The 15,968-nt window shown below is 37.9% G+C and overlaps 1 protein-coding gene across 5 annotated transcripts in view; it reads left to right on the top strand.

The window, feature by feature from the left end:
* NR3C2 (nuclear receptor subfamily 3 group C member 2) overlaps positions 1–15,968 on the top strand; it is a 205,124-nt gene that overhangs the window by 105,100 nt on the left and 84,056 nt on the right. For all 5 annotated transcript variants that reach the window (XM_027893635.1, XM_027893636.1, XM_027893634.1 and 2 more), the window contains one exon: positions 12,108–12,247. In XM_027893635.1, coding sequence (XP_027749436.1) covers positions 12,108–12,247 — 140 coding nt within the window. The remainder of the gene's footprint in view (positions 1–12,107; positions 12,248–15,968) is intronic.

Genomic DNA, 15,968 nt, shown 5'->3' with positions numbered 1-15,968 from the left:
GTGTTCCCATTTTCCTTTAGTCTTTGCTACATGGATTTCGGCTATTTCAGCCAGAGAGAGTGGTAGGTACAGTGCTGTGTATCATTAGTATGTGAGCAGTAGAGTGAATTTCAGCTGAATAACAATGAATTCTTTGACTTGCAATTGTGAACGTTTCTAGTTTGCCTTGACAATCCTGTCAAGACAAATTTGAACTTTGTCAGCAATTGTGATTGCTTGTGGGAGAATTACCAAAAGCCTTTGCTCTAGGTATCAGGCAGTGATTGCAGCCCTCTCGTCTGCTATTTGACCAAAATTTTCCATGGCACTCAGCAGGCTATTACTTGTCACTCTGACATATAATGGAGGAGTATTTTAATTGATTTAAAAGTTAAAATTTATAGTTATTTATTACAGTATAGCTGTATTACATGTCAGCAGTTACACTTGCTGTGAAAATAGGCAAAGAGGAGTTGAAAGGACTTGGGGTTTAGAATATTTCAAAAACACATGCAGTTGACTTTACCTTCCACTTCTACAGGCTTTCAATAGAGTTTTTATTTAGTTAACAGGAACAGAGTTTTCCTCTTATGTAATTACTGTGGATTTTAAAAGGAATTATTGAATGTTAACTGTGCATCTAGTTTCTAAAACTGTTTCTCCCATGTGCAATTCTCTACTTTCATAGTGAACTCTGAACAACTGCATTTTGGATCTAATGTTTGGGTTTATGACCTAAACCATTCCTCTGTCATGTTCCCAGATGTCTAAAATAGGTATAATTGTACCCAAATCCAAGGGTTATGTGAAATTAAAAATTGTGAATCACTCTTAGGGCTATAATGCATAAATGCTGTTGGTGCATTTGCAGGTTATGTGTGTACAAATGCTCTGGCAGTACTGTCTTCCTGATTGCTCTTGTGGATACAAGTATGCAGCGTCTTTCTAATTGTTGATGATTAGTTTAAAGCATCTTTTTTCTGCGTGTTCATTTCAAAATAAGCTCTTTGGCAAGAAAGTGAAGAGAGGAAGGCACCACAAAGATGAGTGGCTTGCATCTCTCTTCTCTCCACCCTGCTTGTTGTTCAGCCTACCTGACTTTCTGAGTTGGAAGAAGGATGGAAAGAATATCTGCACTTCATCTACAAGAACAGGATGGGAAATGGGGCTGTTGGATACTCATTAATGTACCTCTCTTTTGACCTATACTGCCCAACCCTCCACATGAACTAGAGGCAGGGGAAAACAGGGGAACTTAAAGTGTACAAATAAATGTGGTAATCAACAATATCAGTACCAGCAGGACTGACTGTACTTTGTTGTAAATAGAAGAGTGAGGATCTCTGCAAATTGATGCTTTATGTGGTGAAGGTGGCACAAATGGGACAGATGTCCCTGTCCGAACTGGAGCTGCTGCTTGCCATGTCCTCTGCTAATCACAAATTTTAAAATCAGATGCAAAGCCCAAGAAGGCTATTTCACCTGTGACAAAATTCACAGGTTGGATTGAGATCTGTATATTATTGGAGGAAATCCAATTGCAATCCTGTTGGTAAGCATGCTGAGAGCCAGAGAGACTGGGAAAGGGAATCACAGAATACGCTGAGTTGCAAGGGACCCACAGGGATCATTGAGCCCAACCTTTAACCCTGCACAGGACCATTCCCAGGAGTCACGTGTGTGCCTGAAGGCTCGATTATGTTTACAGTAGGCACAGGCAGAGGCCATGGGAAGTGTAATTCGCCAAGCAAAAAACCACAGTCAGAAAAATGAAGGATTGCTTCATGAGGGCCTGCTTCACCCCTCGCAGAGGTAGACCACGTGAAGGTCTGCCACAATACCCACTCCTATGCCACTTTTCCTTCTTTTCTTTTTTCCCTATCCCAGCAGCTGACGGATATGAATCCCACATCGATTTGCCTACTTAATGCAAGTGTTGCAGGTTCCTCAAACATCATGAGTGTTTTTTAGTTACATTGTCTAAAAGTAGCAAAAGCCCATTAAGGGAACAAGAGGGGAACAGTAAAGGAAACAAAGTGGAAATTACTCTGGCTTTTCTACCTTATACTTTAGAAGAATATTTGGTTTGGTTTATGGGACCAGGAAGGTGGAAAAGACAGATTTCGAAACTGCCTCAGTGTCTGTGTACCTAGAGCTGCAGGAGTCATCTTTCTTCTTGTGTCAAGTGATAGTTCTATGCATTAAAACGCTGTGAACCGGTTGAATTTCTTAAAAATGGAAAGATGTTAGTGAAAATGAAGCTTTCACTATTTCAAATAGTGGGTTTAGAAGTGACAGAAGATGTTTCAAAATAATATGACTGTTTTTCTTTTAAAATATCTGTTAATCAGAGATGGTGGTAAAATTGGAGTTTGTCTCTTACTGTATCATCTGAAACAAGTGCCAAGCTGGAAACTTCGAGTAAAAAATGTAAGCTGGAAACTTCGAGTAAAAAATGTAAGCTCTATGCCTAACCTTATTAAGGATTATTACTTTTTGATTAGTGAGATCATCTTCAGCATATTATTTCTTTTTCCAGCCTTCCTTTTACAAATATAGACAAAACTCCTTGCATGGAGCAAGATACTTAAATCTGTTCATGTCAGGAATTTCCCTGAAAAGCTTATGGGCTCGAGTCTTATTGCTCAGTTCTGTGTTGGTAGCTCGTACTAAATAATACTGTCTGTTGCCTTTCTTTTTTCCCTGCATCCTGCTTATAAAGTTTAGATTAGTGTGCAGACTTTTCTACTTCTATTTTTGGTTCCTATGTGGTATTGTAGTGTAGCAGACGCTGGTACAGTAATGCTAACACTCTTTCAATATCCATATTAATTTTCTCTTGTTGGATGGGGGGCGTAAGGGAGTTGAAAGGCCAAACCCCCCATTCCATCCTCCCATTAGATTCTTTCAGCTCAAGTAATAATTATACATGTTGCCTTTCTAAACCTGTGGGATTGCTCTTATAAGTAAAGGTCTACCATACTGGGCCTATTATGTGACAAGTTGGAAAATAGCCTTTGTTCCCATGGTAACCTTTTTTTTGTGCCTTGGTGCATTTTTTCCCTATGGTTTCATGGTTGCTCTGGAGGTTTTTCTGTTGTGGTATTTTAATCCCCAGTAGACCATGGATGGCAGTTCAGTTTACTTTTTTTGCTAATATGAAATAATTTAATTTTGTTTTTAAATTATTTGATTATGGAACTCTTGTAAACTTTTTATATTGTGTGGTTAGGGCAGTAGTGGTGTGCTGACTCTCTCTGGAAGCAGATCATGCACTCAGAAGTTAAAAAAAACCATTTTGTAATAGGAAAGTATGTCCAACTGGACCAAACTGCTTCTGTTATGAACTAATATCTTTAATATAGGTATTCTTTTAGGACTTTTGGGGCCAAGCTGTTGCCCAGTGTACCAGGTAGATTTGTCTCTGCAGCAGAATGACATTTCTTAAGGTCATTACTGGTCCATACTCTGGTCATCGATGTCATTTCAGGTTGCTGTAATAAGGGTATCATAAAATAAACCTTCAAGCAAAGGCAGGTACTTTTAGGAGTTGCTTGTTTAGACTCTGAGGGAAGAACTTGAAAAAAAAGTAGTGAGCTTTCCTTTGAAATGAGGAGGCTTTTTTAGGAAATGCTCTTATTACTTATTAGCGTCTCCCTGCTTCTAAGTCTTCTATGTATATTTTTCTTCTTCCTTGCTTGTTCAGTTTTTCTTTGTCTTACAAGTCTTCAGTAGCGGAGCAATATAGTCACAGGGTCTTGTCTTGCCTGTATCTCCTCGTGGTAATGATTTCCCACTGGTGCCCCCATCCAGCAGGTGAACCTCACTTGCATTTTATGCAGCCCAAAATATTGCTGACTGATAAAGCAGCAGAGCCTCACCAGGTAAATGCTACTGTGCTCTCCTAAGAGAGTAACCAAGATGCATATTGGTTCACTTATTGACCAGTGCTGAAAAATGAGATGGTGCTATGAAAAACTGAACTTTTCAAAGCTATTTATCTCTTTTTATTTATGGCAGGTGGGCAGGTGCAGGAAAAGAAAGAGTTAAATATACTCCCTCCCCCCTCTCAAGTAGACTTTCAATAATTAACTAGATAATTTTCCAGATAAACTGTTCCTGCCTTATCTTGCTATACATAGCAATTTATAATCAGCACCACAAACACCAACATTGCATGCATTTAAACTGCACTAATTCTATAAGTGGACCAAATATGAAAAGTTAGAGCAAATGCACTGTGAGGCTTACTGGTGTTCTCTGGCTTCCAAAGCTGAAGGCTTATTCCTGATAGGAAACTCCCCATCTAGGTTAACCATTCAATTTCAATAGATAACTATATTTATGTTCTAAAAAACCTGCAGAGCAAGTAAATTTTATTTCCCTGGGGCAGTTGGTGCTTGGTATCATGTGACAGTAGTTAGAAGAGAAAAGAGCATTGCAGAGGAATAGTAGGAGGATGTTATACTTCTCTGTTCACTAAGTCAGTGGGTAAAAATTAGATTTATTTCCCTGGGAGATAAGTTCTCTTCAGTTTCAGTCCACCACAACACACTTTTGTTTATGCTTAAGTTTATATTTTTCTGTAGTCAACAGATTATTTTGAGGTAAAATTTGGATAGCCAGCTGTAGTTGCTACCAAAAGACTTCAGGAGAGAAGGTCAAGGAAAAGTCAAGGTTTACAGCTGGATGGAGGAAAATGCTGGGTCCTGTCAGCATCCACTAAGGCAAATGGGAACTGAAGGAGCATAGCACACTTGCTTCATTTTGTAAAATCAACATATGCCTTAAGGTTAAACTAAATACAGGAACCTGTTCATTGGTGACTACAGCACAGAACCCATCAGCTTCTATTTGCTGAATAAACATTGGAATTTAAATGCTTTTTTTAAAATCCTAGGTGCATCTTTTTAGATTTGCTGGGGCTTGAGGGAAAGGTTGGAGCCTTTTTTATTAGTGCACATCAGGGTTTGCTTGTTATCATAATTAAGATCCAGGTATGAAAGGTGGTGTATGACCCTTAGGCATTGCTAAATAAAGTAACTTAATGTGAAAGCTGGAGTTGCTGAGGAAAGAAACCATCTGAGTTCTCAGTTTGCTTTTTTTTAACTAAATGCACTTTCCTCTCTGATTCCTACATGTTCCATCATCCTAAGCATTTCCTAAGATTAAATGTAGTATCACAGCTACTGAATTTTGTCTTTGTTGTTGTTGGGTTGGTTATTTGTTCAGTTAGTTTTTTTTAAATTTCTTCAAAATATATCCTCAAATTTGTAAGTGGCAAAATAAGTTTATCTTGGTGAGACAGTGGTCCATTTTATAAAATTACAGTGGGTAATAGTGAGATGCAGGAGTAGTTCATCATTAGCTGAAACAAAACAAAGATGAGCAAATGGCTATCTAATTATGAGCTTCAAGATCCTGAAGTTTGCAACATTTCAAAAATAATTGATTTATAACACAAGAAGATACTATTTTCTAGGTAATTTTTTGTGTCCTTAATTGAATTTCCTGAAAATTTTACATTGGAAATGTATTTTCAATTCATATTTTCATTATCTTTGTTATTCTGGTGGAGAGAAGACATTAAAGGAATAACTAATTCTTTCCCTAACCCCTTACATTACTTATGGACTGATGCAGTACTCAAGATGTCAGGGCAAGCGTGCACTGATTCAAATGTTATGCTTGGCAACTGTCATACATAATATGCACTAAAGTTCATAGTTAACTTTCCTAAAATATTTAAACCCTATTCAAGATTTGAGTCTTAAACTGTTTGTTTGTTTCAATGTTTAGTCTTAAAAACAATAATTTTAGCCTTTTTTTAAGGTTGTGGGTATAAGGGTTGGTAGTGGGTATAAGGGTTGGTAGTGGCCATAAGAGTCCTCTTGTTTTATCCAAGGAAACATAATTTCTACATTGCTTTTATAACCTCTGTCTTCATCTCTGTGGGACCAGGATAATGTCCTGAGAAACTCAGCATTATTTGCAGCTAGCTTATTTAGCAGTTTGCCAAACTTCAGAGGGTAAATGTTGCTCCTCCTGCACATGGGAGTGTTACTGCTGAGGCTCAGGGGTGATTTGATTCCAGCAGTTCTTCCTTAACTCAGTGTTCAGGAGGTCCCACGTGACTACCTTCTCCTCCAAAAATCTGGTCGTTTCATCTCTGCACCTTTTCACTTCTCTCTGCTTTCTTGGTCTGCTGACAAGAAGATTGGTTTATATACTCTGACATTTAAGAAATACCATTTTCCAGTCTGCTAATCTACTTTATTCAAGTACTTATAGGAGAGAGCCAGGATGTCTTCCTGCAGTGAAGCTTTTTAAAAATTTGTGTTATACAAGCAGAAACTGATACTGGTCAAACATTAGTACTGACAATGAAAATGAGCAGCATGGAGCAAAATCTGGGAGATGATGCAAGGCACTGGTGGAGGCTGTGAATAATATTGTTGTGTAGTGGTCGGATAATCTATTGGACATCTTCTGCCCAGTACAGCATTTTCCAAATGACTATTAGAATTATCTTGGGCAATGAAATTATTGTTTCTATGAGAATGTGCACAAAAATAACAGAGGTAGTGTGAAGAGGAGATGGTTGTACTGTCTTCTCTGATGACTGAGTTAATGATGAGTTAAAGAAAGAAAGAAAGGTACTTCAGAGCTTCTAAAAGAACTGACCAGGCAAAAGGAAGTACTTAAGGACATAAGATTATCTGTGGAAACAAGAAAGAATTCAGGGAACTATTTGGAGGGGGATGAGAGTATATTTCTAGGGTATCATTACCGTCAAAATCTGTGTCTTGATTTTAGTGCCAGGTGGCAAGGAGCTGTATTGTTGTTCATTTCGGAAGTTTCTTGTCTCCTTGTGCATAAGTGATTGGCCTGCTGCGTGGAGGTTGGTGAAGGCCAGGCCATGTGAGTGTGCTCTTGCAGCAGCACAACTGGCTCTGGGTGGCTCTTGGTCAGCTCCTGACCGTCCGACCCTCCTTGCGTGGGAAAGATGGGCCCAAGCTCTGGTCCCCGTGCTCAACCAGACCAACCACATCATGGTTTTGAAATACCATTTGAAATACACAGGTCTTGTTCTGGGCCACGGGGAGGTTAATTTCAGAATTTGTGTGTGCAAAGTTAACTATCATGTTTTTGTGTGCCAGTCCCCAGTAGATGACGACTCTTGCTGGAGGTTATGCCCCTTCAGAAATGAGGTGAGCAGGTAGAAGTAAGCTGCAGGCAGTCTTTGCATCTTGAATATCCTAACTATTCTTCCTCTTACAGGTTGAGGAGTTTTTTCCCTATGGTAAAAATATGATTCTACTATCTTAACTTTTTTTTTCCTTTGTTTTTGCATAACTTTATTTATCGAGGTGTGCCCAGGTTCCTTCTGTTTGTTTTACTGCCAGAGAATTTCAATATGAAAAAGAAAAGTCAATGACGTGGAATGAAAAGGGACTCATCTAGATCTCATAATAATAAAAGTGCTTGGAACAAATGAGTTTAGAATTCATATTGTGGCTTTATGCTTTTTTGGAGTGCTTTGTTTTATCATCAGAGAGGCATCATTTGTTTAAACTGTGCTCCTGTCTGACATCTGGTTTGAAAAGCATAATAACCTATATAATCAGCTTTTAAAATGCTGGATTATCTGTGGGTTTATTGACTCTTCTTTACAAAATCTGTTATTTTTAATTAATTCTCCATATAACTATTACTAAAGCCAACTCTCAGACACACAAATGGGCTTGATGGCAATGGCTAGTCAAGGTCAGCATTTGACTGCCAGCATTTGCACTGTTGAGGATCATAAATCAGGCTTATTCTTAATCACATACCCCACAACGTGACAAATGTTAGTGGAGCCATCTAAGCAACAATTTTACAAATCATTTAGAAGATACATTTGGCGTTGTTAAATTGGTCCATGCTGCCCTTGGCTGTAAAAGCATTGTGATAAAATATGTATGCTGTGTTAGATCTCCTTTGTTTGAATCCTGCAGAGTTTGTGTGTGTATGGGGGGGAGGGGGGCAGGGGGTGGAATATATGTTTGCTTGTTTTTTGCTTTGTGTTGGAAATAATGAGAGAGGCATTAAAGTAATATTACCTAATCAACCTATGGAAGCAACTGTCTTCAGAAAGTGAGGACGAGTAGCCAGCTCTGTGGCACTATTTTATATTTCTAGTGCTTTCAATTAGGAGTTTATATTAAAAGTAGCTTCCCACCCACAAGGAATGTTCTGGGTCAAGAAAAGTCCATTGTGTGAAAGTTTAAAAAACCCCTGTTAAATATCAGAGCAATATGTTTTAGGCTCTAATTTGGTTTTGGGCAAATGTGTTAATACAGTGTTTTCACTTGATCTAAATTTTAAGATTCAAACCTGCTATGGCCCACAGATGCCATTAGATTTAGCGTGTCATTCAAATAGATATTTGGCAGTAGGCTAATTACTCTCCAGGGAGTCAATTGTAAAGTTTTTAATCTTTATTTTATGGTATTTGTTCTTATATGGACCAACTCTTGTATATTTCAAAACAGAGAATGCCTCAGTTACTTCAGTAACTTTGATTATTGTAACTAAACTTTTCATCTGGAAAAATCAAACTGAATTCCAGAAAAACAGCTAAAATTAAATTAATGGAGATATCTCTGCTACAGTCAACTGAATTTAACACTGAGGTTTTGCTTATTAAGTGTTACCTGCCTGTAACTTTTCCCAAATGCCAGTTTACATTAGGATTACTTGATAAAAATTCATGGCATGTGGCTGTAGAAAATTAATGCAAAGGGAAATATTTAACTTGGAGCATGCATGAAAAGCACTTTCAATGTGGGGGGTTTAGAATAGTTTTTCTGCCTGTACGTACTATAGAGCTAAAAGGATTAATGAAAGAATTGGTGGAATAAAACTGATGAATAAATGAAGTGTCATTCTGTGTCATAAAAACTGGATGTCTGACCTTGAAATAAAGGTTTGATCTCCACTCAGATCTTGGTGCAGGTCTTGTTCACAGTGGTCAGAGTCACTAAGAAAGGGATAACAACCTGAACCAAGAGAGATTTAGGAGGAAAAAGTATAACCATCCATGTGTGCCTTGTTGAGAAATAAAAGCGTCCATGGAGAGAGCAACCTAACCTGAGGTTTAGCCGTGTGATTTGAGCATGTTTTTTGTGCTCAGGCTGTTATTATTTGCAGGTATGTACAAACACCTCTCTACCCTTGTATGAGGTACTATAGCAACATTTTAAATTGGCGAATATTCAGGTATAGCATGGGTGAAAGAGAACATGAGAGAGTTTAAAAACAAGCCAAACATTGTTCATTAGAATACAATCGTAGCTAGAGCTGGCACAAGGTGGAGGAGATTTAAGTACCAACAGCTAATATAAATGCTTCTTTTCAATGAAGTATTTGAGAACTGCTCCATATTGGATACTCCTATTAAATGACAATACCTTGTTTGTGTTTTAAGCTATTCCACTTTTAAACTGATTACAAGAATGAGTTAATTGAGTTTCATTGCAGAATGTTCAGTTTCCACCTGTGATGATGTGGCTGAGTAGCTGAATGCATGCTTTGTATTGAAACTTTGCCTTTCAGTTGCATTCAAGTCTTTAGTTTAGAGAAGCGCTGCATAAAATATGCTGTAGATTACGTCGTAGGTAGGCATTTAATAATAGCCATGGATCAACTGGTGTCTCAATGTGTCTTTGCTGGCTTTTTTTACCTAATAATTCTGTATAAGTACAATTTTATAGGGTAGCTTGTATCTAAAAAAAGGCTCTCCCACCTTGTGCAAATCTTACACGACAATTTATTTTCAACTAAAAATAATACATAATTATATATATATGCAGTATGTATATATAGAGAAGCATGTGTGTGCGTATATGCATAAAAATAAAAAGTCATGCACACTGCTGTGATACCCTGGAAACCTCCATTTCTCTACAGGAAGAACTCTCTAACAAAATTACCTTTGATTTTTTTTTTTTTTTTTAGATATCAAAAAAATACACTGACCTTTTTCAGGGTGGAACGACTGGGAAAGGTTTTGCTAGTCTTACGAAGAAATGGGAACATGCAGCATCAAAATTACAAATCCCCTGAGACGTTTTGGTGTTATGTCAGAATTGAAAAGTTACCTTCTTCAGCAAAATACTGACATTTGCAATGAAAAAAAAAAAAAGAAAAAAAAAAAAGGAAAAGAAAGAATTTTCAAGGGTAGTTGCCCAGGTTATGGACATTTTTCTCTAGAAAGCAGATACTTTTTGAAGAATTTTGTTTAATTAGAGGCTTCATTTTTTTTCATGCAGTAGGGAACATGCTGGAGGGAGAAAGTCCTGTTCTTTGCCTAAACACATCCGAAGGCAGAGCTGAATACCAGCACAGCCTTGGCAAATCCTGGAGAAGTTATCTTTCCTTAGGGTAGATTAATGCAACATGCACAGGTATGACTGTGACACGAGCACACAGAACTTATTTTAACATAGATTTGGTGAGTCTTTCTCTCTAACAGATGAGCTAATACCAACACCTAGCAATTATCAAGTAGTGTGATGTTATGTAATGAAAGTATAAATAGCACAAGGACTAAAACTAGTAAATCTAACAGACTAGCGAGCAGACAAGAGCAGGAATACTATTTGGAACATTTTGATTAACATCTGAACACTGTCATTTAAAAAGGCATTTAGATTTGATGCTACAGTAAAGCTGCAGGCCAGGAGAGTTGCGGTCCTTCATTTGGAGTGACAATTCGAGCTGTGCCCCCTGGATAAATCACTTGGCCTCTGTACAACTCTTTAAAGGAAGTTAGGAATTTGGAAAAAGGCAAGAGTACATACTTGAAATTTCTTAAGCAAGTTTGTTGTCTTATGTTTGAATTAGACTACCTGTGCACTTTCCCGATGTCTGATGGACAAATAGTCTGTAACTTGCAGTTTGAGCTACTCAATTATTTCCTCATCAATGTCTTTTAGGGTTGTTTTTGTAGTTGTTTGGCAGCATTCAGAGGGATAATGTGAAGAAATGTAAGAGGTCATGTTTACCTGGAGAAGAGAGGCTGTGTGGAAGGAGAGACTCTCCTAGCCCTACGGAGACATGGGAGGGATCCAAAGCTTTCATCTCCTTCAGGATCTGGCATGTTTCTCCAAGCATGCTGATTACACTAGGGTGGCATTTCCAGTTCCTGGGGGAAGAAGGGAGGGAGGAAACTCACGATATCATTAAATGTGACTTGTTTTTGAAAAGCGCTGTCTTTTAGAGGTGCCAGTGAAAAAAATACTTCCTAAAGCTACTGTTGGAGAGTTATGGCTTAAGAAGAGCCAACCACAGAAGAGCCCTGTCATTTAAGAAGGCGGTAGATGATTGAAGTGGGGTTTGCAAGGTGTGTCAGTCTGCAAAACTTCGGGACGGTCTGAACCTCCAGTGCTGCTTTTCTGGCACTTATAATCATACAGAAGGGTTTTCTGCACTTGCAGAAAGTAAAAAGGCTCCAAAACTCTGTCAGAAGTAATGTGTTAAATTACAGAAATATTAGAAATATTTCAAGGACTCACTGCAGTGATAAGCAGAAATATGGACAGGAGAGTTGAAACAGGAAGGGTTAATTGAAACACTTTTACTGTAAACCCATAAGAGCCCCCCTACCCCCCTGTACCACTTATAGCTTACCAAAAGCTGTGTTACTATGTTTGCTGTGTTACTTCATAAAATGGCCTTAGAGGCTTTTGTACAGGTATTCCTCGGCTGTGAAGGCTTCAAACAAAGAAACAGAAAGGAAATGTACAGCTGTCAGGTTGCTGTCAGAGTGGTTGGTTGGTTTATTTGTTTACTTTCAATTTTAATCATCTGCTACCAGTAAGCTACCATTGCCCTTGTGGGAACTTCTCACATTAACATTGATATATTATGGGTGTTGTTTTGAAACAGATAATAAAAATATTGCACTTACTAATTAAAGCAATTCGTGTATCCAGCCAGTCAGTGCCAGAAAGAGTTGTGGTTTCCTAATTGCTAGGTGCCTTGAGCAATATACCTGTTATGAATTCTTAATTGAACTTTGTATTATGGCCAGTGGGATTTGAAATATTCATAGCTGTTTTGTTTGATTGTTTTTACTCCAGCTCTTCATTGAGAAGTGTATCAACTGGATCTTCAAGACCTTCCAAAGTGTGTTTGGTGTGTGGAGATGAGGCATCTGGATGTCATTATGGGGTGGTTACGTGTGGCAGCTGTAAAGTTTTCTTCAAGAGAGCGGTAGAAGGTAAGAAAACATAAAACAAAAAAAGTCAAAATACAAAAAAAGACAAAATATGTTCTAGGTTTAAAAAAAAAATATATATACATATAAATTTTTCTATGTGTTTTCTGCTGTTGATAAAATTATATGTTGTTAACTTGGAAAAAAAAATAGTTGAATGAACTCCAATTAAGTTTGGTATAACTTAGGTAGAATGTGCCAGGGTGTTCTGCAGTGTACACCTTCTAAAAGATGCATTGTTTTACTTCATGCCACTGCTGAATCAGGCTGCTTCTCCACCACTCCAAGTGGATTTTTGTAATTTTTAGTGCACAAACAGACAATTGATGTAAACATACTCCTTCTCCTGTACTGGAGGATGAAGACACTTGTCTCACCATGCTTTGGCAGCCCTACATGACAATGAAGTTCTGGTCTTTCCTGGGCATCTCAATAGTAGGAAGTTAGGATCACTCAATAGTGCTATGGGACCTCTGGTAGGTGTTGCCTCTCAGTAACTTGGTTTATCAGGGTGAAAGAAAATGTTTGACCTTTACAGACTTTGTAAGCCACTTCTTCAGGTGATAAAAATTAAGTTTTTAATATCTGATAAAAAGAGTTCATAACATGCAAAGGAAGTAAAAACTATATAGGTTTTTTGTAGTCTTTGCTGATGAGTACATGTTCTTACAACCATGGATGGAGCAAGACATACCTACTTACTGATTTATGTTCATAAAGAAAAACCTAGAAGGAAGCAAATGTGCTCTTATTATGATGTCCAGCTTGTGCACTGAGAAGAGTGAGGCAGTGTGTGATGTGATTAATTTCTTCTGTGATCATTAAGTCTACTGCTGGTGGCAATAAGGATTTAGCTCTTTGTTAAATAGACCTGGAGGGTTTGTGCGTCAAGACTTTTATGTAATATTTCTCTATCAATCTGTTTATCTATCATTGAAAGTGTCAATGTAATTGAAATGAACCTTCCAAAGTTACAAGGACATGGAAGAGGCTTCCCCCTGCTGAAAGCACTTTCTCTTACAGTTGTGCAATAGCTGACTTTGATGCCTTCATTCCCCAACTTCTTCCTTGAGAATTTAGCACATGAACTGGAAAACCTTACTTATTGTCACTGAGTGATTTCCTCCATGTGCTTCCATGCCACATCATGGGTGGGTCTTCAGACATCCATATCTAAGCTAGTCTCTGAATCGTGAGGATATGTCTTTTGGATTTATGGTGGTGGTGAGGTTTTCCATACAACTGCATATACTGTGTGAAGTGACAGCACCTTTTGTTATCTTCCTTCTTCTTTTCCTGCCTCCCAGGAAAGTTTTCTTTCCAGTCTTGAATCAGTGTAATTTCAAGGTGCTATGTATCTACATTTACTGCTTTCCTGTCTTTAATGTCTATTCTGACATGATGTTCCTATCCGACTTTGTAGGAATTTATGAGAAAGACTATGTTTCCGAGCCTCAGAAACCAAAATTGTTAGGAAAGGCTCACTCTCTGTGATCAGGTATAAAAATACATTTTTAAAATGTAATTAAAGGTGATCAGTAATTACTGAAAGTTTACAAGGTAAGGAAAAAAAAACTCAAAAAATGAAAGACAAAGCTACCCTCTCATCCCTAAAAATGTATAATGTGTTTAAATTAACTTACATTTTTTAGAGTCATATTAACATACATGTTCCTATCAGTGGTAGTGAGCACTGTCTAGACTGCTTGGTATGAACATGACTGAGCTCTTGATGCAACCAGTACCAATGCTGTTGTGCAAACACTGAAGTTTTGTCTTGGCTTGCACTTTTATGTGTTTATGTATATATATATATATATATATATATGCATAAAAGTACATTGTAGAGTATTATCCACAAAAGAACATAGCAAAAAAATAATATGCATTTGGGCTTCAAATATCCCAAGACTGTAAATTGACTAAAAGTTTGTGGAGGTAGTTTTGTGAAAACAAGTTTATTGTGGAGTCATCATAAATTTTTGAGTAAGGAACATGACTAGCAAAACACCCTATTCTGAGGTTTCCTGATTAAAAGTAAATATTTGTAGTAATTATTCTGTGTCATGTCAGGAGGATATTTTTAAAACTATGGTAGTGCAGAGCATGGTATAGATAAATAAATAAATCAAAGTGGAAGACCTGCTTTAAATGTAGATCCTGGGCATACATGTCTCAGCACTGAGATAAAGTTGTGTTCTTTGGCAAAGGTAGCAAAAGTTGTAGTCTTTAAAAAAATGACCCCTTCTTCCAATTGTTTTTTAATACAGTAGCTACAGCTGGTGGCATTTTCACAGAATCACAGAATGGCTGAGGTTGAAAGGAACTTCTGAAGGTCATCTGTGCAGCCCCCCTGCTCCAGCAGGGCCACTTAGAGCCAGTTGCCCAGGGCTGTGTCCAGCTGACCTTTGAATATCCCCAAGGATAGAAACTCCACAATGGCTCTGGGCAATCTCTGCCAAGGACTGGTCGTCCTCACCGTAAAAGTGTTCCCTGGTGTACAGCTGGACCATCCTGTGTTGCAGTTTGTGCCCTTTTTGAATGGAGCAACTCCTCCTTTGGTCGTTGGTTCCTACTGATTAAATGAAAGCTTTATTTAGTTTAATTTAGAGAGTTACATACTGATAGTTCTTCAAAAGAGGCAGTGGGATGGAAATCATGAGAGAGAGCACATAGTGTTCAGGTGGAAGGAGGAGAAGTGATGTAGTTGAAGATGTCTCTGCTCTTTGCAAGGACCTTTAAAGGTGCATTCCAACCCAGCCATTCTGTGAGTCTATGAAGTGGGGAGACAAATTGCGTCAAAAAGTGTGGAAACAGAGAGAAGGGGGTTTTGGAGAGGGGGACCCCTGCACACTACCCAGTTCTTTGGGTCTTGGCTAGAATTGCTGATGTTGTCAGCCCACCTTGAACAGCTTTTGAGTGCCAATTCCTTTGTGCTCCTTTGAGATATTGTAAAACCAGAGGGATTATAATAGAAAATAGCAGCTGTATTGGAATTTAAACCCAAGAAACTAACAAGAAACACAAGAACAAAGAGACTACAGCTTGCATTTCCAATTAGAAATCTGGTAATTGTATTTTCAGTTAATCATATCTTGGAACTTGCAGGAAATGTCTAATGAATTTATGAGAAGGAGAACTGTAGACCAAAAAAGTATTAATATGGGTTTATTGGTGAAATTTCAAAAGTAATTTCAGACAGAATTAATTACAGGGCTGTAAATTATCTAAGTACAAGTTTTGGTATTAAGTAGGCATGGACTTTTTGCTGACTGACTTGATGAACAGGAGTCTGATCTCAAGCAAAGTGATTTTGTCATTAACGTAAATTTGATCTGCCTTGCAAAAGCTAAAGTCCTTTAACTGTAAAAACGTTGATAACTGGTGTCAGTGCAAAAGTTAAGATGTATATATTTAAAATACATTTTTACATAGGATAATTGTATTGTATGGGGGGGGGAGTCTAAATTACATATATGGCCAATCATGAAGATATTTGAACTTTAATTTGCCATCATAATAGAGTCACATGCTGAAAATACACTGTACTGTGAGGGAACCTAAAGCACCTGGGCAGTCTTGTGTTCTCTTTTTCCACTGAAGCAGCTTTTTCTAAGGAGAGTAACAGGCTTGAAGTCAGAAATCACAGCTGTTCTTGCTATGCTTTGCATTTTCAGTCTTCATTTGTTCAAGTTCCAGACAAGTATGAGGTAATCTCTCCTAA

The sequence above is a fragment of the Empidonax traillii genome, unplaced genomic scaffold (assembly GCF_003031625.1).
Source record: "Empidonax traillii isolate 1590-97213 ecotype Southwest subspecies unplaced genomic scaffold, ASM303162v1 scaffold399:size634673, whole genome shotgun sequence".
NCBI lineage: Eukaryota > Metazoa > Chordata > Aves > Passeriformes > Tyrannidae > Empidonax > Empidonax traillii.
This window is presented reverse-complemented; position numbering and strand designations above follow the sequence as displayed.